Source organism: Puntigrus tetrazona, chromosome 15, assembly GCF_018831695.1.
Source record: "Puntigrus tetrazona isolate hp1 chromosome 15, ASM1883169v1, whole genome shotgun sequence".
NCBI lineage: Eukaryota > Metazoa > Chordata > Actinopteri > Cypriniformes > Cyprinidae > Puntigrus > Puntigrus tetrazona.
The window spans coordinates 10,704,610-10,727,915 of record NC_056713.1 but is presented as its reverse complement, the minus strand read 5'-3'; the positions used below and the strand labels follow the sequence as shown (position 1 = coordinate 10,727,915).

General features: G+C 38.5%; 3 protein-coding genes across 6 annotated transcripts in view; all 3 read left to right on the top strand.

Annotated features, from left to right (window-relative positions):
• The window catches only part of zbtb16b (zinc finger and BTB domain containing 16b), a 50,172-nt gene extending 44,223 nt beyond the window's left edge, over positions 1-5,949 (top strand). For all 4 annotated transcript variants that reach the window (XM_043259261.1, XM_043259259.1, XM_043259258.1 and 1 more), the window contains one exon: positions 1,512-5,949. In XM_043259261.1, coding sequence (XP_043115196.1) covers positions 1,512-1,741 — 230 coding nt within the window. In that variant the 3' untranslated portion in view covers positions 1,742-5,949. The remainder of the gene's footprint in view (positions 1-1,511) is intronic.
• LOC122358615 (odorant receptor 131-2-like) lies at positions 4,418-15,298 on the top strand. Its single transcript, XM_043258496.1, is given in 4 exon segments — positions 4,418-4,432; positions 12,382-13,315; positions 13,318-13,385; positions 15,179-15,298. Coding segments are annotated over 4 exon segments (1,137 nt in total).
• A 4,561-nt stretch (positions 15,299-19,859) lies between these two features.
• On the top strand, positions 19,860-20,840 carry LOC122359108 (odorant receptor 131-2-like). The gene has a single exon (XM_043259276.1). It carries the CDS (start codon positions 19,860-19,862, stop codon positions 20,838-20,840), a length of 981 nt encoding a protein of 326 aa, XP_043115211.1.
• The last annotated feature ends 2,466 nt before the right edge of the window (positions 20,841-23,306 follow it).

Below are 23,306 nucleotides of genomic sequence, written 5' to 3'. Positions count from 1 at the left end.
TAATAGACACACACCAGAAACACATTGACCCGCTCTCCCAGGCTCGAGATCCCTGACACGGCTGAGCCAGCGCGGTGCCTTCTAGCAAATATGATATAATAAAACAAGGCAACAGCTTTATAAAATGATAAATGAATTGTGTTACCCTACAGGGCTGCAGTTTTACACCAAGAATTCAGATCTTGACATTTTCAAGACCACGCTAGATTAAGTTCCTTGTATCTATTTTGTTCTGTCGTGGTCTCGCCGCGGTGGCATATTAAATCTTTCGGCTGAGCTGGAATTACGGGCTGATTGCTGCTGCTCTCTGGCCCTCAATAAGGCAGCTGCTAAAGCAAACCTATCAGCAGGCCTGTCAAATAATTGCTGTCTTTGTGTCAAGCGGGGCTACGGCCACGAGACCGAGCAGGTGAAGATAACAAGAGCAGAAACTCTCGGCTGAAAGGCCACTGCTCCTTCACACAACCAGCCGGAGAATCACTGACATTTACACTTGCTGTCAATGGAGGATCGATACTCGGTTTGCTGTGCTCAGTGGCAGGCTGCACACCCACGGCTCTACACATCTGTCGTTCTCGTCCTGGACAGCAGGTGGCAGCTTAACTCCACCTCAACAGAGACAGTTTGGGAAATCTTGGACCTGTTGCTATATACTGTGTGTGTGTATATATATATATATATATATATATATATATATATATATATATATATATATATATATATATATATATTTTTTTTTTTTTTTTTTTAATTCATTATTTTTTTCATTTATTTATTTTTTGCTTTTAATTCATTTAAAAAAATATATTTTTATTTTTTTATATTTTATTTATTAATTTTCTAAGAAATGGTACATAAAGGAAATTGCCTTATAGTTTTTCTTTTCAAGAATTTAATGAAATTGAATTTTTTATTTACATATTCAGAAATCTGTATTATTTCAGTATCAAGGATATACATTACAGATATGGATTTACATTTGTTTTTATTGTGAATGTAATAGACTTTATTGGTTGTATTTTGAATTAGATTTTATTTGTATATCTTCAGTTTTACAATTTTTTCATCATTCACTACTTTTATTTTATATATAGTTATTAGTATTTAGGTTTTTTTTATTTCAGTATGATTGTTATATAGTTATATGTTATATAGTTAAACTATTATATAGTTTCATTTCTGTATTAGTTTGAATTTTATTAGTTTTGAATCTTATTTGTATAGTTATTATTTTATATTTAAAATTATTTTGGTTAAACTAAACATAACTTGCTGTCATTTGTAATATTTATTTTCCAATTACAATTTTTTTTTTTACATTTAATTTTTATTTTATTGTAAGAAACGAACGTCATTTTTTGGTTTTTGGTTTTACTTCTAGTTCAAAAATAATTACCCTGGCATAAGAATAAGCTGTGATTCCCATTTCATGCTGTCTTTAATCAACACAGCTGTTTCTGTCATTTTCACGTTATTGCTAGTTTGAAATGTTCTGTACTTGTTCTGCACAGGTGAGAAGCCGTTTGAGTGCAAGCTGTGCCACCAGCGCTCTCGGGACTACTCCGCCATGATCAAACACCTGCGTACCCACAACGGCGCTTCGCCCTACCAGTGCACCATCTGCCAGGAGTACTGCCCCAGCCTCTCGTCCATGCAGAAGCACATGAAGGCCCACAAGCCCGAGGACGTGCCCCCAGACTGGAGGATAGAGAAGACCTACCTGTACCTCTGCTACGTGTGAGACGGCCCGACGAAACCCAACGAGAAAGTGGCAGGATGCGCCCGAGGACAATTCACCTGAAAGTTTGCTTTTGGTCCAGGGACGAAGACGGTGAGGGGGCGTGGTCAAAGTGACGAAATGTGACGTGGATATTTTTTTTTTGACCTTTCGTTTGTGACATGCATTCGTGCACATTTTTAGGATGTAACTGCACTCACAAATGTTTATGAAACGGAAATGTTATACGTGATAAAGGGATGTGAATTTGGAGAAAGTGTTAGTACAGTCCACCCCTATGACGATGATCCATTTTTCTGCATTCCACCCTGTCGATTGGAGAAATTCACTGCATGATCATACTTGTAATGTTTTGCTCAAATAAGGATTCCCATCACTTTTTTTCTCCGTGGACAGTACATGAGCCATAGATTTTCGAGACCCCGTGAAATCTGTCATAGGGATCATCCAGTAGGCTTTAGTTTCATCGCAGCCGTCGTTTTAAATGCATATCCGCTAAAATTCGACGTTCAGAATACGCTAGCAACCTAAAAGCTAACACAAGTGGACACGAAGCCTGCTATTTTGATTTCGTGGGGGTCTTAATGGAGCTATTCTGAGTCAAATAAAAAACGTGGACCAAAGCTGAGAACTCACACACACACGATGAAATAGAAGAGCTAAACACATTAGCGAACGAAATTATGCCCTTTTTTAGCAAATTGCTCCCTTAAGTTCATTATTAGGCTCTCTAGTCCTCAATTTTCATGTTTTTTTTATAAATACATGCAAGGAAATGCACAGGGTTGGACCCATTAGTCATTTTCTTTAAAGCGTAATAAAGTGCTTAACAAAACAGCTTTTCTCAGTGGTACATCCAAATTGTGCTGCCAAGCAACTGTAGTGGATGTTCAGGGACATTTATTCAACCTTAAATAACTACACTGTGCACTTTCAGAGTTTCAGAGGCCCGTTTTTTTTTGTTGTTTTCAGCACCATTTCTGCGTTCAGTGCATTCAGACGAAGCCAGAGAGGTGAATCTCTTTGATCTGCTTTCATTTCAGTCACTTTCACACCAAATAATGAAGCATGTCAGTTGATTTCTTTTTTTTTTTTATGTTCCCATGTTAACGTGGCGAAATCGCAGTTTTGCATCTACAGGCATTTTACCCGAATGACATGTTCATATCGTACCCATGAATCAATTTCTGAATTAAAAAGAGATTATTTTTTACATTTAAAAACCACAATGCAGTATACGTCTCTGCGGTCTTCTGCTGAGGATAACTGTAGTTAGCTCGCCGTCGTAGTTTGTGTTCTGTCATCTCTGTTCGAACGTTTTACTTGAATTGCCTAATTTTGTTACCTCACATGCTAGATTTATTTTTGTACCAGTCTTTGTCTCTCATTTCCTGCTGAGCTTTGTTTAAAAGCTGTACGATGCATGTAGAATGCCACATCTTCAGGCCCTCACAGAATCCCAGAGAAATTTAAGAGAAAATTCGGATGTTGTTTGCGACGTTCAATATGCGGCCCTGTGTGTGCTTACGTTTTGGATAATTGGCATATGTTTTATTTATCAATATGATTGTAGTTCTTTGCATTTAACTGTGTTTAAATGTATTCTGCATTACTAAAAAGACGGTAAAGGTGTGGTCACATTTCCTTTTTGTATACCAACTAATACGTAACTATTTTATATTTTGGCAATTGGTGATCAATTGTACAATTTCATTTATACTTTTTGTATACCATTGACGGTTAAGTTAAGGGTGCATTTAATGCATTTTTCTAAAAATCGTCCATTTCTGCATAAATCTAATTGTAGGAATTCACACAAAATCACCTAATCATAAAACTGTTAGGTGGGAAATCCAGTCTTTTCTATAGGAATCAGCATGTTCAGAAATTTTACTCAAGAGTGAAAGAGTTCAATTTTTTCAGATTTCGCTGCAGGTTCAAATTTGCGGGGGTTTTTAAATCGCATTTTCGTACGAAATCACCTAAAATAGTTACGTTTTCTCATCAGATAAGGTTGGAAATCCTTTCTTTTCAATGCGAATCAATTCGATCAGCAATTTTACAGAAGGACGAAAGATCTCCATTTTAACAGATTTCGCAACAGTTTCAAATTCTTCTTTTTTTGAATAAAAATCACGCAATTTCATACGAATGGCACCGTACGCATTCATATGAAATCGCCACCTCGTAAAAAGAGTTACGCTTCACCTGACGAGTCCTCGGACTGAGCGATGCGATTGGACGAACATTCTATAGACCTTCATCCTTACGTCTGTTCTCTTAAAACCGTACGTTTTCATATAAATAACACGCGCATTCATATAAAATTCACCCATAACTATGGTATTGACAATGGACCATTTTTTGCTTATGAAACGATTCTGAAATCTGCTAATGCGACCACATCTTAAATGCTGATTCCGTGTGGGTCTGTGTATTGTTCAGTGGTATTTTAGTGTTCAGCATAGTAGCAGTGTGCATATCAGCCTCTCGGCCATCTGTTTCAGGGCTACCTCTACTCTGCTCTCAGTTTTGCACTAAAGCAAAAGCACACTTTTGTTTTGCTTGTTTTGCTGTTTCATTCACATCCACTTTCATGTTTCCATTCACTAGAGAAAAAAAAAGAACGAAAAAACCAACAGCCCGGTTCGTCCGTCGTTATATTTTACACTCCTTACGATGAAACGCGTTCAAGTCTGAAAGGGTAGATGCATACGTTCTAGATGATTTTAGAATAGCGTTGAGAAAATGTTTAGTTATTAGATACTTGAGGGGATAAACTTGAAACAATGTGAATAAAAATGATGTTTTTATGTGAAAATTATTAAAGCGGTAAGTCATCAGAGATGCGGTACTGATGCGTGCAGTTACGTGGAAAAAGTTCGCTAGAGAAAACAAAAAAAAAAAAACCAATAGGTGATTTTCTGTGAAAATAAATCTCTCGACAAGAGCCAAACGCGGCACTTTGATAAGGGAATATGTTGTATTTTTGTACGGGGTATTGTGCGACCCCTGTTCCTTGTTTTTTTTTTTCATTTTGAGTGAGGCGAATATTTTTATGGTATCTTTTGCATTTGTGCTTGTTCTTGATTTGCGTGGAAAAAAAACTGTTTTCTTGTGCTTATTTTACAATGTTAAACATATACAAGTAGTAGATGTTTGTAAAAACATATTGTAGTCATTGCTGCTGGGTGTCAGTTCGTATGATGATGATTCCACATCTTGAGTATAAAATGACTGTGAGTGAACTAATGCCAAGAGCTGTAGGTCAAGGAGCACAAGCGACCTGCGAGACGAGAAAAGTAAAGCTGTATCTGTGTGTTTGTATCGTGTTCACCGCTCACTGTAAGATTAGAGTCACCTATACGGTCTGTACTGGTCCTTGTGTGTGCAGTGTGAGTCAATGTGGTCGACTTCTTCAGTGTTAAATACATGCACCGGTTAGCAACAAAGAGGTGCTCTTGACAGACACCCTGTAAATGATTTGATACGTCATCTGCCCTGTATTTGTGTCTTTATGCAAAGTCACCTTGATATGAACTGTGCTCTTAGGCAATCAGGGATGCCTTCACTTTACTCGCGGAACATCGCCGATACCGATTTTAGGATAAACACCTACACTTTCTTTGTCGTTACGGACGCTGCGTTTAGTTCCGTAAGCCCTTTTTGTTTTGGTCGCCACGAGCAATAAATCTACAGGTCAGCATTTAAGTGAAAAACCTGGCATCCCTGCCGCTGTATCACTGTGTTTTACTTTGCTTTCAGACAGGAAGTAGCCATGTCACTCAGTGCGCCCATGTTTGTGCCATCGTTACACAAATGAAAACTCGGACTGAGGCTCCACGTGGGACCAAACGACCATTTTCGCTCCATTTGCCTTGTTCTAGCGACAAGACCGCGTTCTTGGTGTCGAAATGGTTTTACATTTGTCGTGTTTTACTTTATTGTATTGTCTACCTCAGCACCAGTTCTTTGTGTAACTTTTAAAAGGTGCCCAATTATTGTTACTTTGTTTTGTGCATAAATTTTGTATTATAGCCTTGTAGGGTTTTTGTTTTTTCTCTTTGTTTCAGCATAGAGATGCTGTTTTGAAGCACTGTGTGGTGATTTTGATGCTGCAGATAGAGGTGTAGATTCCTTTTCCCTTCTCTATGTGGGTTCAGACACATCTCTGTATACGTCAGTGTTCTAAAATAAACTTGTAACAGAAATGTCGTGAGACTGAGAGTATTTCTTCACCGTTAGTCGCTTTCCGCGTGAGATCTGTTCCATTTTTAGCAAGGGATGGGGCGGGGAATATGATGATTTTTGTTTCATTAATAGTACAGGAATGTTGGCTTTAAGGGCCTCTGCAATTCTATTTGGTGAGCACGCCCTCTAGTGACAACTTGGTGTACTAAAACCCATACTGTTGATTTATTTTTCATGAAGTTTCATCATTGCCTTTATTTTTCCAGTTACATTAGTCCATAATACAAAGGTATAGAACCTAGAAGTGAATTATAGTCTAAACCCTTTTATAGCAAATCCTCAATAGATTGTTTATTCAAATAAACATATTTGAAAGATGGTAAATAAATGAAATGGATCAGCATCGTTTCCCAAGACCTAAATGTAAACTACTTTTAAATAGACTTGAAAAATCATAGAAATAAAACAAATAATACAACAAAGACATCAGCGTGTTACTTGTAATTTGTAATTATTGACGTGGTTCAGTGTATAATAGCCAACGAAATAAATCCAAAATAAGTGTTTGTTTATATAGGTATATGTACTGTCATATTTATTATGTATATATAAATACATACAGTATATCTTTTGAAAATATTTACATGCATTTGTATATTTCTATTCTTATATTTTATATTAAACATAAATATATTACATATATAAACAACATAGTTTCTTAAATATGTACATGCATGTGTTTGCATTTACATATTAATTATAACTATTAATATAACAATTATGAATATTAATTGCTTACATGACATAGTATTTGACATCAGAAGTTGATTAAGCAAATCTTTTTAATGGACGTTTGCATACTCGTGGCGTGCTCAAAATAACGAAAGAAAAGAAAATGAATTCATTGCTAAATGTTTTGAGAAACATTTTCACTATTTCCAATGGGTTCCAGTAGCTTTTTCCATACTTGTATCCCCGCTGACAGCTTCTCTGTCTACTACCAATTATTATACCAGTTATTGGTTTTCATGAGTGTCAATACTGTTTATTGTAATCCAAATATTATATTGTTGTAAATCACGATCATATCTGGTAAGCCACATAAGGAGACATCTAATGTTTATAAGCATACTAGAACAGTTAGACTCTACAAACACCGTTTTTCAAGTGACTTCATAAACACATCGAGTTCTTTTGAGAGCAACAACTCTACAAAGTCTTTATTAGATAATCTGCCAATCAAAGTCTAACCTCATCCCAAGTGATTCATTTAGCTGTTTACCTTTGGAAGGCTTTAAAGCCTTGGTGGCTCATTAGGTTTGATGAAAGTAATTAACATTGTCATTAATTATTAAAACAGACCCTCTATTTAGCCTTTTAATTGGTAATAAGCCTGTTTGTTTGGAAAGCAAGCAGGGTGACCGAGGCATTAGCTAACTGCCAACTGTTAACAAGGGAAAGAGTGAACAAATGACATGTTGTAATGACCCGTAATCAGGACTACAGTTAAAAAAAAACTGCTTACAAACGTTAGTCCCGAAAGACTGAGTTTCACTTGTTGTGATGTTTGCGAAGAAATCTTTGAACTACTTCACCCAATCGGTCTGAAATGTCTGCTGAATTTCATGGCTTGAATCAGCACCGATCCACAAGTTAAAAAAAATAAATAGCCTTTAGACACGCAAGACAGGCACTCTGACACAAAGTATGCCAATATCAGTGGAAGGTGTTCGGTAATCCTATGAGACCAGTTTTTACCAACTGTTTTTAGCAGCACTTCAGTTAAACAGTGTATTGATAAGTTATTGAAAGCAGGTAAAAACCAAACAAATTGTTATATACAGGCTTCTTTTCAGGCACTCGGGGACACTTTACCAAACAAATACGTTTTAATCTGGGAAATAGAGTCCTGCAGGTGATATGAATGGTAAAAAAAACAAATCTATAATTTAGGTGCTGCACAAACGAAGTCTCTAACACCAGAAGAACGTAATCAACAATAAGCAGACATTTAGATAATTAGATAAAGCAGAAATGGACTCAACAAGAAGGACTATAGTTTTGCTAGTATTAAGTTTTAAGAAATCCATAGTCATCCATATGTTAATATCCTGCAAACAACAATTATTAAGTTTTAGAGGGGGTGTGAAATATTGGATTTTGTAGACATGTATAATGCATATAAACAGCGTAAAAAATTTATGTACTATGACACAACAATGATCAAATGATGCAAAACAATTCCCTGTGGATTCATAATGAGGTGAATCGAAACTTGTAACTACTTAAAGTAGATTATGGTTTGCAAAATTTTAACACGTGTATACTGAAAGAAATAAAGCCAATGTTCCAAATCAGTTTGTAGTAGCACGGGCACATGGAGTATGTGTAGCTGGTGCTGTCTGTGTTGTGGAATAAATAGACGGACATCAACTGACTGGTGGACTCTTCAAGCAGTCTTTTACGATGTATGATTTATCTCTCATGCAGAAAACGGTCAGAGAGGAAACATTCAAGCAATAAAATTTAAGCAAACTGACAAAGGCAAAACCATATCTGATAAAACAAAACATACTGTAAAGTAAATGTAATACGATGCGCTTTAAGCTTATTGACGACAGCAAATCACAAGTCACATCTTAATTAAAGTTAATCTCGTGGAACCAGACTCTTAGATGGGGGTTGGAATTGTGTCGGCAGATGAGTATATGGACTGAATATTCTACTAAGGTAAAAGTAAAGGTGTTTGAGCGGGGTTGGAGCTAAACTCTGCAGGACTGAGTTTGGCACCCCGGGATAGGCCTTTAAATCTCAAACTGTTGTTTTTAATTAAAAGAATCAGTTATTTAGAGTAATAAGACATTTGGGCTGTTACCAAGCAAAATAAATCAGCATCCAAACCATTCATCTTTGAATGAAGAGGAAATACAGAAGCTTCATCTGAAGTGGCATTTAGTGGCAGTGCTGAAATAAAGGCATAAAATGTTAAACATTCATATTTGAAGTTAAAATTATAAAAAAAAAAAAAAACTTTAAATGTGGAATTAACTTCTTAAGACCATCATATGAGGACATTATATTTTAGTAAATTTCTCTGATCTATTTTAATCTAGACTTCATGACAACAGACTGAACTACTGTCCTTTTGGTGTCATTTTAACCACCAATGCAATGCAATGATACAAGTACTTACCTTACCTCTACATGCGTGCAAGTTGCAAAGGGTTGATGTTAACAGTTTATAAGCTGCTAGTTTGATCTCCCTAGGCAAACGTACAGTTATGCATATAACATAACTACTGTTAAAAGGAGACAAACAAGGTACAACTCATTGCTCCATCTGCTGAAGACACTTCTATGCATGCCTGAAAGGCCAATGGCGCATGATGATGTTGGTGAGGCTACCTGCCCACAGCATATAAATGAGGTCACATGCATCTTTCTCTTTGTTCAGTCCAGCTCTTCACCAACCCCCGACTGTGCAGAGTTCAGAGGTGTTGAACCTTGTTTCCCTCCTTCTGGAAACATAGTTATCAGACTGTACTCCAACAAAAAACGACCCTATAGGCAATTTGTGCAAGTACCTTATGCAACCTATATTTATGTTTTTAGGTTAAGAGCCCTCTAGCCGGCATAAAAATATTGACAGTATTGTGTTGCATCTGTTGTCATGAAAATCTTGTTACTTTGCTAATTAATAGTGTTTTCACTATATTCTGGATTTTAACATCCAATGAAGTGTGAATGTATGGCTTGTATCACTATAAAACCTATAAAATCTTAAATGATTCCGTTTTGAGCTAATTTGCTACATATGCTTAACTCAGTATCTCCGTTCAGTCAGTTTACTCTGTGCAACACATGACTATGGGACATATATATATGCCCGACAAAGTCACCAAGCTAAATCTAAGGGAACAATCACCTACCCCATGGATTTCATCTGAGACTGCTGCAGTGAGCACAAACCCCTCCTACAATAAAGCAGGGTTTCCCAAGAAATAACTAAACTGAAAAATTAAATCCGCTGACTTAGAGTTCTTTTTGAGATTCAACAAAGATCCCAGAGCACTTGTGTCTGCAACATTGCCTGGTCCCTGCTGTCCATGGCCAGAAGAATGTCATCTAAATAGGCCAACACTATCATGCCCTAATGTTGAAACGGATCCAACACTTTGCGAATGATATGTGACACTAGGGATAGCCAAACAGTAGAACTTTAAACGTGTATGCAGTTCACTTGAAGGAGAATCTCAGATTTGCTCTGTGCCTTTAGGTGAATTGTTATATGAAAATATGCATTGGTCAATTCCACTGAAGTGAACCAATCCCAAGGAGCCTGGGCACATAAAAGGTGGTGCACAGTGAGCTTCCTGAACTTAAAATCCCTGAAGTGCCTGTTCAGTTGCTGGATAGGTCGTAAGCCTCCACTTTTCTTTGAAAGGAGGAAGTAACGACTGTAAAACCCCTCTTCCATACTTACCCGTAGAACCACCCAAAATGCCACTTTACTGAGGAGAGTGTGGATTTCATCTTTCAGCACCAGAGTACCCCCTTCCAATACAGTGGTTACAACTACCCTGTCAAACAGGGGAGCAAAAGAAATGCAGCAGATAACCCCACTGAATCGAGCAAAGAATCCACTGTGTTGGTGCACATGTGTGCCACTGTTCAAGGTAGGTAGCGAGGATCCTCATCATTACCCAGGGAATCCCCACCTCTGCCTGCACATACTGGACATCACAGCATCATTTTCTCCTGTCGGCACAACAGATGGTCTGATAAGTCTGCAGCAGGAACATAGAGCTCAACTCTCTGGCCATGCAGTCTTGATTAATGATGAGGTGATTCCATTATTCTGTGTGCACACCAGGTATGTGGCAAAGAATACTCCTTTGGGGGCTCCAACACCAGTTCTGCTTCTGCTGCACCCTCAAAGCTTGTAAACTTGTTTGCATCTGGCACTGGATGAGGGGTGATGTGAGCTTTCAGCCTGAAGGCATGAGCTATGCCACACAATCCGGATAAAACAGGTGGTTCTTACTACCATCTGCACTGGAGATAAATAGAACTCTTTGAATACAACTCAGAGGATCTTGTCTGAAATAATTTCAACTCCCACTTTCAGAAAACCTTTTTCATACTGCCAGTGGAGGCTGAGGACTTACAGGTGGTGAGCAGGGCCGTATGAAGAAAGAAGCATCTCAAGTGTAGTTGGCTTATGGGTCTTTGGCCGGCTACATGGTCTGGGGTGCAAAAACTTGTTGACCTTGCCTTGGATGTAGTCTGGAGATGGAAAGAATTTTTGAGGATCTCCTTAAATCAGAGGACATGCCCTTACATGTTAGGGCAGGGTTGGATGACTCTGGTAAATTTCCTTGGTGGAAGTCACTGAGGTTGTGAAAAAGCTACAAAGCGGCAAGGCACCACGGGTGGATAAGATTCACAAAAAAAAGAGGAATAGAGAATGTGTTCTAATTATAGAGGAATATAAAACCTGATTGGAAAATCCTATGCCAGAGTACAGGAAAGGAGAATCCGACCACAAGTCGAAACTCATCTGGAGGAAGAACAATGTGTGTTCTGTGGAACACTAAACCATGTTTTTACATTAGCAAGGAGGGGGCATGAAAGTTTTCATTGTGTTGAAGACAGAGCTAAGCCTAAAGGGGATGTTCTCAAATTACCAAATTACCTTACCTATTAACTTACCTATGGTAATGAGCTTTGCTTTATGATTGAAAGAATGAAATTTTGGGTACAAGCAGATAAAATAAATTTTATCTGAATGGTGTCTGAGCTACCCCTGAAGGACAGGTTGTGAGGCTCGGTCATCCAGCAGAGGCTCTGCGTGTGTTGAAAGGAGCCAGTTGAGGTAGTTGGGGATCTGGTTAGCATGCCTTTTGTAAAGACATTTAGCCCATGCAAAAGGCTGAGAAAAACATGGCTAGTTTTAATGTCTGACTTTTACAATAAGTTTGTTTTTTCTTTTGTGTCACAGTATATAAAACTAGACTGTATGACAGAATTATTACACAATGTAACTGGTAATGTGTTGGATATCAAAATAACTCTTCTTTAGTCCACTATCCATTCATATCATCTCCTCATAGCATGCAAAAATAATACCCCTTAATTAAATGAAACAGGTTTAGTATAAGCCGTAGACCACCTTGTAAAAAGGTGCTGATAGTTCAGGCCTTAAAAAAACACCTACACCCAATATTATCACACACAATAAAATCAAATATTTTGTTTGTTTTGTGTCAGATTAATCCCAAATGAATAAATTAGTGTGCAGATCTTTCAACAAAATAAGGCCCAACCCACCTAAAGCGCTATAAAACAGCACAAAGGGAGGAGAGTTAGTTCACTCCATTTGCCTTGTGGTGCATCACAACCTACACCTTCTGACTTCGTGAGGTTTTTTATGGCTTATTTTTGCTGTCAAGATGAACATAACTGGAAACAGCAATTTGAGCAGCACATTTAATTTGAAAGCAATTAATGAGAAACCTTTGGTGGTGCAAGTACTGGTGGGTATTCTTCTCTATGTGAATGGACTGATGATTTTCACCTTTCTGAAGAAAGAGACCTTCAGGGAAACACGCTACATTCTGTTTGCTCAGACTCTTTTTGTTGACTCTGCTCTTATGCTGATGACTGATTTAACCCTCATGGGGGCATTTTACCAGTTCCCTGTGCCTATAATTCCTTGTTATATCTTCTGCACGCTTATGTTTTTGCTCTATGTTTGCTCACCAATGACTCTTGTAGCCATGTGTTTGGAGCGCTATGTAGCCATATGTATGCCTTTAAGACATTCCAGCATCTCCACCCCTAAAAACACCTTCATTGTGCTTCTTGTCATTTGGAGTGTAAGTTTTGTTATTCCATTGTTTGTTTTAATAGCCTCTTTTATTTATATCCCTCCTGGTGTCTTTCACCAATATGTTGTGTGTAGTGTGGAGGTCATGTTACAGGTAAAATGGCTGGCAGACATGAGAGCGACAAGTCTGCAGCTATTACTCATCATGATGTTGTGTATTATTGTGTCTACTTACTTCAAGATTATGTTGGCAGCCAAATCGGCCTCCTCTGAGAGGAAGAAATCCACAAATAAGGGTCTCAAAACTGTTATTCTCCATGGTGTTCAGCTTCTTCTGTCTATGATGCAGCTTATAACCCCTTATATAGAAATGCCTTTATGGAAATTAGATTTTATGCTATTTGTGAATGTAAGATATTCAAATTTCATTTTGTTTTTGATCTTGCCTCGTTGTCTGAGTCCCTTAGTTTACGGGTTACGGGACAAAAAGTTTTATAATGCTCTTAAATATTATGCTTTTTGTGGCATTTTGGTTTGTAATAAGCACAAAATAAGAGAAGGCAATCATTTAGAGGTGTAGTAAGCATTACCATAAAATTAAACCTCAAAATATGTAGTGCATGTAGTGTATGTAGCAATCATTTTAATCAAATAAAATTGTTATATATTGGCTCACATTGAGTATACTATGCATGACAATATATTTGATGTTTATTAAGTATATTTAAAATGTGTTTAAAAAATATCTATCAAATAAACTAGAGTTTGACAACATGTATGATAATAAATAATAATAGAAACAATGCACATTGTTTTCATTAAGCTGATGTCAAGTCACTGTTTAAAATATTCACATGCTGTATAGTGTATCAGGTGGTAGTTATAGGTGGTATATTTTGCCATCAAATTTGTAATAAAAAGAGACTGAGACTCTGATTATGTTTCAACTTCACCGGTTAATTTAACATCCTAAATGCACTAAAGCTACCAAAGCATGTCTCTCTCAAAACACTACAAATACACTTTGCCACACATGAAACAATGACATTGAGAAACACAACAGCAGGTAACATTATACAATGTTTTCTTGATAAAAATGTCTTTACATAGAATTCACTGCAGTACATTGTACATTACAGTACATGATTTTGTAGAAGGTAAAAAAAACCTCACTCCTGAGTAGGTATGCCACTACATCTGATTCTAGTAGTATTGCATATTTTTTTATTACTTTCTTATTCATATTCATATATGTGCAAATTAGCTTATAGGCAAATAAGCTTTCATAGTATTGGTGGTGGGTGGTGAGTGGTGGTGAAAAAAAAATATTTTCTACAAATTTAGCCTACAGAGATTACATTGTGTTCACTGTGTGAAGTGTTTTAAAAGAAAATGCCATAAATATTGAGAAAATGGTTATAGTGATGATCGTAAAACGATTTGAAAAAGGCAGGCCACAGGTATGGCAGAGGGATACAGTGTGTCATTACCCCTCTCAGGGAATCATGTTTCATGCATTGCCTGAGATGTTTCCCTTCAAGTGGGAACTCTCACTGCATTCTGTAGTGGACAATTTGGGTGAACAGAATACCCACTCCACCACTGTCACAAAACACTCACAGACTCTATGGAAGATTGAAATGCAGCAAAGGTAAACCAAAACCATAATACACATGTGGCAAGAAGGTAAAAAACATTACACAGCTGAATGGTTGCCAGCAAGACAATTTTTTTAACAACCCAATGCTCAGTGAGCATAGTATAGGTGCATCTCAGTAAATTAGAATATCATAGAAAAGTTAATTTATTTCAGTAATTCTACTGAAATAGTGAAACTTGTCTAATAAGTAAATTCAACGCACACAGTTTTTGGTCCTTTTAATTGTGATGTTTTAGGCTCACATTGAACAAAAAAAATATGTCACATTCTAGGGCTGTTTGTTGTTGTTTTCATGTCCCATGTGCTCTGTGTGACTTACTTTCTGTCCTCAGTTGATTGTGCCATTATGTTGAGGTGTGTTCAGTTAATTATGTAATTTACTTTCAGCTTTATAACTTCCTGTTTGTTTGATGTCAGGTCGCCCAGTCTCGTCTTTTGTAGCGTCTTCTGTAGTCTCTTTAGAAACCTCAATTTACGTGTGTGGTTGCAGTCTACCTGCCTACCTGGATGCCTGTATGTTTATTTTGCTCTTTGTAGTAGATTAAAGGTAGTTGAAAGCTATATACTCTTGTCGAGTGCTCAAACCCTGCAATCACACTGACAGAAGACCAGCCCTTGCCAACGACTGTTACCCGAACACAAATCATTTTCATGGACTTATCACCTCCACTCGAGCGAAGCTGTCTGGGAATGGTCCTCGAGAGAGCATAGGCGCTTACATCTGGTGCTGGTGTCATGTAATTTGCTTGTGACTGTTCAGCCTGTGGACGATGACACCAGCCCCACTCTGGATCCAGAACCCAGCCCAGCATCTCACCGTGATGCAGAGCAACAGCCTGAGCCCACGGATCACAGATTTTCAGTTTGTTGCGACCAATGAGCCATCACCTCATAGAGCGACAGAGTTGAAGATCACCAAGCAACCCGTGCAAATAATGTCAGACCAGGTGTGTGAACCAGCAACAGAGCACGCCACGGTGGAGAATGCACACTGAGAGCACAGAGTGGAGCCCCGCCCACTGCACCAAGGCTGAGAGTGAATTGATTATCCATCTGGGGCTGCTGGATCTTCAAGAGGATTTGATTGACTGGAATGAGGATTTGGAGATGGACCTTAACCCTTCCCTCTATTGAGAGTCTCCGCTGGTCCTGTCCAGCCATCCTGAGTTTCCACTGGTTCAGTCCAGCCATCCTGAAACCCCGCCTGTTCATCCAGCCATCCTGAAACCCCGCCGGTTCTGTCCAGCCATCCAGAAACCCTGCCGGTTTCATCCAGGCGTCCTGAGCCCATTTCCCAAGGGCACCCACCAGAGACTGTTCCCCAAGGGCTCCCTCCAGTGATCTCACCTCTAGCGCTCCCTCCAGTGATGGCAGTGTGCCCTCGAGTGACCGTTCCCCAAGGGCGCCTTCCAGAGTCCGTGCAGCCAAAGCGTACTTCAGTGCCCGCTCCCCAAGGGCGCCCTCCTGAGACTGCTCGCCAGGGATCTTCTCCAGTGATCACGCCTCCAGCGCCCCTTCCAGTGATTGAGGCATTAGTTTTCTCACCTTCCCCCCCTTTCCAGTATCCGCAAATGTCTCCTAGCAGACCCTACGTTCACCCTCAGCACACCACTTCGGCCCGTAGATCTGTAAGCTCCCCCTTGGCTCCTAGCTCCCTCCTCATCACCGTGCCACATCAGTCCATCAGCTTCTTCAGGCTCCATCGTCCCTCCGGCTCTGCCTTGGTCTGTCGTCGACCATCTATCGCCTCAGGATTCTTCTACTTCAGCTTCGCCTCGTCCCTCCATCCCTCCGGCTCTTTCAGGCTCCTTCTTCCCCTGTCTCCGCATTGGTTGTGGGTACCATTGGCATCGCCTAGGCCCTCCTGCTCCTTGGCGTCACCCTGGCTCTTCGGTTCTCCGTCTCCATCTCCTCCATGACTCCTCCCTCCGTCGGCTCCAACGTGGTCATAGCTGTGCTCTGGGTCCTAAGGATCTCCTTCTGCTCCGGACTCCTCCTGTTTCTCTATTTTGCTCCTTGTAGTAGATTAAAGATTGTTGAAAGCTATACTCTTGTCAAGCACTCCTTCCCTGCAACCACACTGTGACATCATATGACCAGTAAAAAAAGTTTAATGAATTGTTGGCATTCTGAAAGGTTATTCACTGTACATCAATACTTGGTAGGGGCTCATTTTGCTTTAATTACTGCCTCAATTCAGTGTGGCACGGAGGTGATCAGTTTGTGGCAATGCTGAGGTGGTATGGAGGCTGTGGCATTTTTTGGTCTTTTGTTTCTCATTTTCCTCTTGACAGTACTCCATAGATTCTCTATGGGGTTCAGGTTTGGTGAGTTTGCTGACCAGTCAATCTTTTGGCAGTGTGGGAGGGTGCCAAATCCTGCTGGAAAATGAAATCAGCATCTTCAAAAATATGGTCAGCAGAAGGAAGCATGAAGTGTTTCTTGGTAAGTGGGCGTAGAAAAAAATAATAATGGACCAACACCAACAGATGACATTGCACCCCAAATCATCACAGACTGTAAAAACTTAACTCTGGGCTTCATGCAAACTGGGCTATGAGCTTCTCCATCCTTCCTCCAGACACTAGGACCTTGGTTTTTAAATGAAATATAAAACTTGCTCTCATCTGAAGAGGACTTTGGACCATTGGACAACAGTCCAGTTCTTCTTCTCCTTAGCCCAGGTAAGATGCCTCAGACGTTGTCAGGCGGTTCAGGAGTGGCTTGCCAACAACTCCTGGGGGCTCTTGATGCCTTGACCCCAGCCTCAGTCCATTCTTTGTGACATTCACTCAAATTCTTGAATCGGTTTTGCTTGACAATCCTCATAAGGCTGTGATTCTCTTGGTTGGTTGTGTATCTTTTTCTTCCACACATTTTCCTTACTCTCAATTTTCTGTTAACATGCTTGGATACAGAACTCTGAATGTTGGCTTAACCTCCTTGTAAAGGTTTTCAATGATTGTATTCTGGATGACTGTCAGATCAGCAGTCTTCTTCATGATTGTGTAGCCTAGTGAACCAAACTGAGAGACAATTTTGAAGGCTCAGGATACCTTTGCAGGTGTTTTTAGTTGATAAGCTGATTGGCATGTCACCATATGCCTCTGGTGGCTGTCAAGTAGGCATGGGAAATTCTGATCATGTGTGAATGAACGAATCACTCCCTGAGAAGATTTGTTCTTAAAGATTACATTATCATTAAATATTAGTTCATAATTAACAAATTGTTCTAGAACAACCCATCACTACTGACAAGGGCATTCCAGCAGAAACCATCTCCTTGGCCATGGCAGGACAGACCAAGAGTTCAGAAGTGGGCACCACTGCCCAGAGAGGAGCTGAACTGCACACCGCTGCCTTGGGAGGTTTTGCAACAGAAGCTGCCACCTCAGGAGGAACTGAAGCAGAAACTAAAGTAAATTCTTGAGTGTACTCTGGAGTGAACTCATAAACTTGAGCCGTTTCTAGACTCGTAAACTGGAGTGGGCCCTGGAGCAGGCTATGGACTCTGGGGACTCCTGGATTTAGCGGTATAAACTGAGGGCTAAGGGACTGGAATGAGCTCATGAGCCAGACTGAAAGACTGACCTTGAAGACCTGGGTGTAACCCACAGTAAGTGACCAGAGTCTGGATGAACATCTGAGACGTGACTTGCCTCTGGATGATCAACTCTGATGTGACCTGTCCCTTGATGACCAGCTTAAAAGTGATGTGTTTTTGGATGGTCAGTGGTGACTTGACATGACTCATGAAGATCAACTGTGACTTGACTTGTTTCAAGAATGGCAGCTGAGATATGACGGGGTGTTGTTGTGGCCACCATTTTGTGAATAAAATCTGCTGTTGCCACCATTTTGTGAGTACAAACTGGTGCATCTGTCATTTTAGTCACAGATACAGTGCCACATTCCTCATCTGTGACACCAATACTGAAAAAAGTCAACACAAAGCATAGTCCATAAATTCAGCAAGTGATGAATGCGGACCCTAGCATTTAACCTGAGACTTAAATGGTTGCTGAAGGCCTTTGCAGAAAGTTTTACTGCAGATATCAGCAACACATTTAATAACTATTTTATAAAAGTTCAGTAAAGCAACAAGTTACTTACATTTTAGACATAATTGCTTTTGCAATTCAAAGGCTTTTGCAATTAACCAAATGCTTTGTTTCTGAACTATCACTTGCTGTCACCTGCTGGCGGTTTTAATTTCACATTTCAACATTTTTTCATGCCTTGCATTATTTCATCAGTATTAGTATTCACCATTTTATGTTAAAAACAAATCTTTAAGCATATGTATGCATCTGTTACTATAGTTTAAATGCATAAACGGTGTAAATACATCTAAAAGCTATTTTAGATGCAGATTCCAAAAATGTTTTTTGAATACAAGACACTAAGCACTGGATAAAGTGTTTCTTAATCTTACCAAAAAATACAAAAAGGCATTTACTTGTACTTTTACTTTCAATACTTAAGTATGTTTAAGATTTAAAAACACATTTTGTAGGCTTCTTAAGTACAATAAATATTGCATACTTTAATACTTTTACTCATGTAATATTCTAAAAGGTAAATTCAACTTCTACCAGTCATTTTTGGTAAGATACCTGTATTTTTACAGCTTAGGTACTTTATACACCACTGTTTGTAGAAATTAAAACACTGCTGATATTTGTATATTATTCTGTGATAATTCTGGGGTGGCAGGTGGGCAGCACAGCTTTTTCTTATAGGCTTGCAGTTGTCACCACTGGAATCAGCCAGTTCGAACAAATCATTCACTAAATGAATCAATGACTCGTCGTTTTGTTTATTTTCTTTTATGTATAGGTAAGTTGGTAGCACTTTATTTTACAGCATGTGTACTTCCCTGGTACGCACATTGTGAATATCTTGTACATACAGGCAAATAAGCAGTAACTGCTAGTGGTTTTAATATCATTTTATTATAACAAGTCAAATGCTGTTCCACTCCATCATCAGCTTTAGGAAAATAACCTGACCTCAGATTTAAAGACCAAAAGTAGGCTAGGTGTTGCAATGACTGGAGTCAATTCTGCTAAAATTGCTAGGGGTGCTGAAAGTACATATTTTTACATTTTATTTTTTATGCTTACTGTGGTTTTCATGGCAATTAATTATTTAATTTGGTTCTGTAGGCAAAAATAAACACCCACCCACAATATCATCTTTGAATCTAAAGTTGTACTTTATCTTAGATTCGTGTCAAATGATGCAATCAGCACTAAGATTATAGAAACACCTGCACTCATGACATATGAGGTTCTGTAAACAAAATAAGACCCAGCCCATTTAAAGCTCTATAAAAACAGCACAAAAGGAGGAGAGCTAGGAGCTTCAAGGTAGCTCACAACACAATGTGCACCTTCTGACTTCATCAAGTTTTTTCATGGCTTATTGTTGCTGTCAAAATGAACTCAACTGTTAACAACAATTTGAGCAGCATATCTAGTCCGAACACAGTAAATGAGAAGCTTTTGCTTGTGCAGGTACTGGTGGGAATTCTTCTCTATGTGAATGGACTGATGATTTTCACCTTTCTGAAGAAAGAGACCTTCAGGGAAACACGCTACATTCTGTTTGCTCAGACTCTATTTGTTGACTCTGCTCTTATGCTGATAACTGATTTAACCCTCATAGGGTCATTTTACCAGTTCCCTGTGCACGTAATTCCTTGTTATATCTTCTGCACGCTTACATCTTTGATCTCTGTTGTTTCACCCATGACTCTTGTAGCCATGTGTTTGGAGCGCTATGTAGCCATATGTATGCCTTTAAGACATTCCAGCATCTCCACCCCTAAAAACACCTTCATCGGGATTCTCGTCATATGGTGTGTCAGTTTTATCATCCCATTGTGTATTTTCATAGTCTGTTTTGTCTATATCCCACCTGGTTTCTTGCGTCTTTATGTTGTGTGTACAGTGGAGGCCATGTTACAGATAAAATGGGTGGCAGACATGAGAGCGTCGAGCCTGCAGCTATTATTCATCATAATGTTGAGCATTGTCGTCTCCACCTACATCAAGATTATGTTGGCAGCCAAATCGGCCTCCTCTGAGAGGAAGAGCTCCACAAATAAGGGTCTCAAAACTATAATTCTCCATGGTGTTCAGCTGCTTCTGTGTATGATGCAGCTTTTAATCCCGTATATAGAAATGCCTTTATGGAAAGTAAATGTCATGTTGTTTGTGAACGTAAGATACTCAAATTTCATTTTGTTTTTGATCTTGCCTCGTTGTTTGAGTCCCTTAGTTTATGGATTGCGAGATGAAAAGTTTTACAATGCTCTTAAATATTATGCCTTTTGTGGCATTTTGGTATTCAGTAAGCGCAAAATAAGAGATAGTAAAACATTTAGAGGTGTAGTCGGCATTTCAATACACAATTAACCTCACACAATGTGTATTGATTAGTATATTTGAATCATTTTAAACTATTTAAACTCATTTGTAAATATATTTTGGCTTGTCGTGGGTATGTTGTTTATTACAAAATTATTTAATGTTTTTAATATTTAAAATATATATGAAACGTGTAGATGAAACGATTCTAGAAGTACATCTGGGCTGTGTTTTTTGGTCTTCTACCACAAGTTATTTGGTTATTTACTCAGTTATGTTTCTGAATATGATGATGGATGTTTAGCATTTAATGTGTGCGCAACTTTTAATAATTTAGCACAAAAAAGAAATTAAAATGGCTCTATCATTAACCTTGCATTACTTTTACGAGTAATGCAACTATCTCTTATCCAAAGTGCACTGTGATTTTTTTCCCCAGCTTCAGCAGCACTGTATCGTTATATTTGATCCTGCAGTATTTCTTCCTCACCACGAGAGGACACTGTCTACCTTCTAAGTCAGGGGTGTCAAACTCAGTTATACCATTTACCCCCACAGACGAGGACAAATAAGCCTTGCAGACTTGATCAGCAGAAGCAGAAAGCAGCAGAGAAGCAGCCTGAAGAGCTGGAGCAGGAGGCTCTAGATGAGAAACGTACAACAAATCTTGCTAATAAACGTCCAAATAACTTTATTTTGCCATTATTGCTCGTTTTTATTTAAATGTTTGAGGTCAATAACTCAGCAACGCTTTGTGTTGATTTAGACTACTGAATAAATAAATGTACATTTAAAGGAAAGAGAGCACATGCAGATGAAATAATAATAGATATAACTAACTGGGCAAAACACGGTGCTGTTAAATAAACTCAATAAACAATAAGCAAAACAATCAGAAACATAGATCCATCTAAAAATATGAGATGAAGGTGTATCACATCAATTTCTCTCTCATTTATTGTAGAGAGAGAACTACAGTGGAACTAAAGAAGATGCAGCAATATGCAGGTAATATGTGATGTAATATGAAGAGCATAAAAAACATACATTTTAGTTTAGATATTAGGTCGTCTAATCCGGCCTGATGATGGAAAACAAGTGTCTTGTGGAAGTATTAAACTTCCAGACAGCACAAAGAGATTTGACATGTGTTGCTCTGTTCTGGCAAAAAAAAAAGAGATTTAGGTTTTATGCTAGTTGGAGAAAAAAGGGTGAAAGGTGAAGGGTGAAGATGAAGATAAATGACTGGGATTTAGGAATATCCCTTAGTTGTTGCATCTGAACAAATATCTGAATAAAGTTGCGATCGTTTCAGTAAATTAATGGATTAAGATTATTGCAACTCTGCATTGGAGTGAAGCGGAGGTGGGAAGTAAATAATTACAAAATACTTTCGTTATGGTCTACTTAAATTGTGGTACTTTTACTTGAGTAAAATGAAACTAAAGTATTCAGCTTCGCTACATTTATTTTTCACTAAAAGCACAAAGTACAAAAAAAAAAAACTGGCGTTTGATTGACAGGCACTTTCAAACTGCTGGGATGGAGCCCTGCGCTTCAGCCAATAACAGACTGGCCTGACTCGGGTGCAAAACCAATCAAAGCTTCCAGATCAGCTGCGGGGGCGGGCCGTTTAAACCCCGCTTTGCTTTGACTGTCATGTCTCTAGTGTTGTCGTTTTGAATCAGCTTAGAGTTTCAATATTTTGATAGAAGGATGAAGGATGACGCTGTTATTGAATGGTTGAAGCAAGAGCAATGTCAGTTTCTAAGATACATGCACACAGTTCAAGTGCATGGTAAAAGTCCTCTTTAACAGTGCAGGTAAACTAAATATACCGATAATTAACATCAGCGCTAAGAACAACATCGACATAAGAGCGCGTGCATTTTACGTGGATCTGGCTGAAAGATCAAACACGATTTATCTGTCAGTCAGATGCATTTCAATCACTTTTTGATGTGTGAGCACATGGAGGAAATGAGATGTTTGACCGGACGACTCATTCATATACAAAACGAGACGTGAATATCACCGAGCGTATTTCATTCGTAGAAAGAAAGACCAAAACGGCTTTGTACAAGTATATAATAACTTATAAAATGCAGAAAATCCCTAATAGGGACAAAGGCATTGTTAGCAAAAAAATATAAATTTTTCAGGCAATCCCCAGTTAATAAATATAGTATATGCAGTGCTAATTTAACATTTATTACAGTATAAAAACTATTTTTCCATATGTGTTTATATAATAAATTAGAAAATACAGAAAAATATTGGTTATTATCCAACACTGTACTTGATGTCTTAGCCAATTAAAAGACATAAAAAAGCCGATTTTTTTTCACATTTTTGTCCCTCCATTTCTATACCTCTACGTATGCAGGTACAGAAAACAGTGCACGAGACTTCTTGTGTGAATAAAAATATAATTTTTTATAGCATTTAGACCTTAAGCATATTATTACAATATTGGAATAATTTTTGTCTAGGTATTGGTTAACATTATAAATA

Excerpts from the sequence above, each read along its gene's own strand:
- LOC122359108 (XM_043259276.1), top strand. The coding sequence starts at position 19,860 with ATGAACTCAACTGTTAACAACAATTTGAGCAGCATATCTAGTCCGAAC.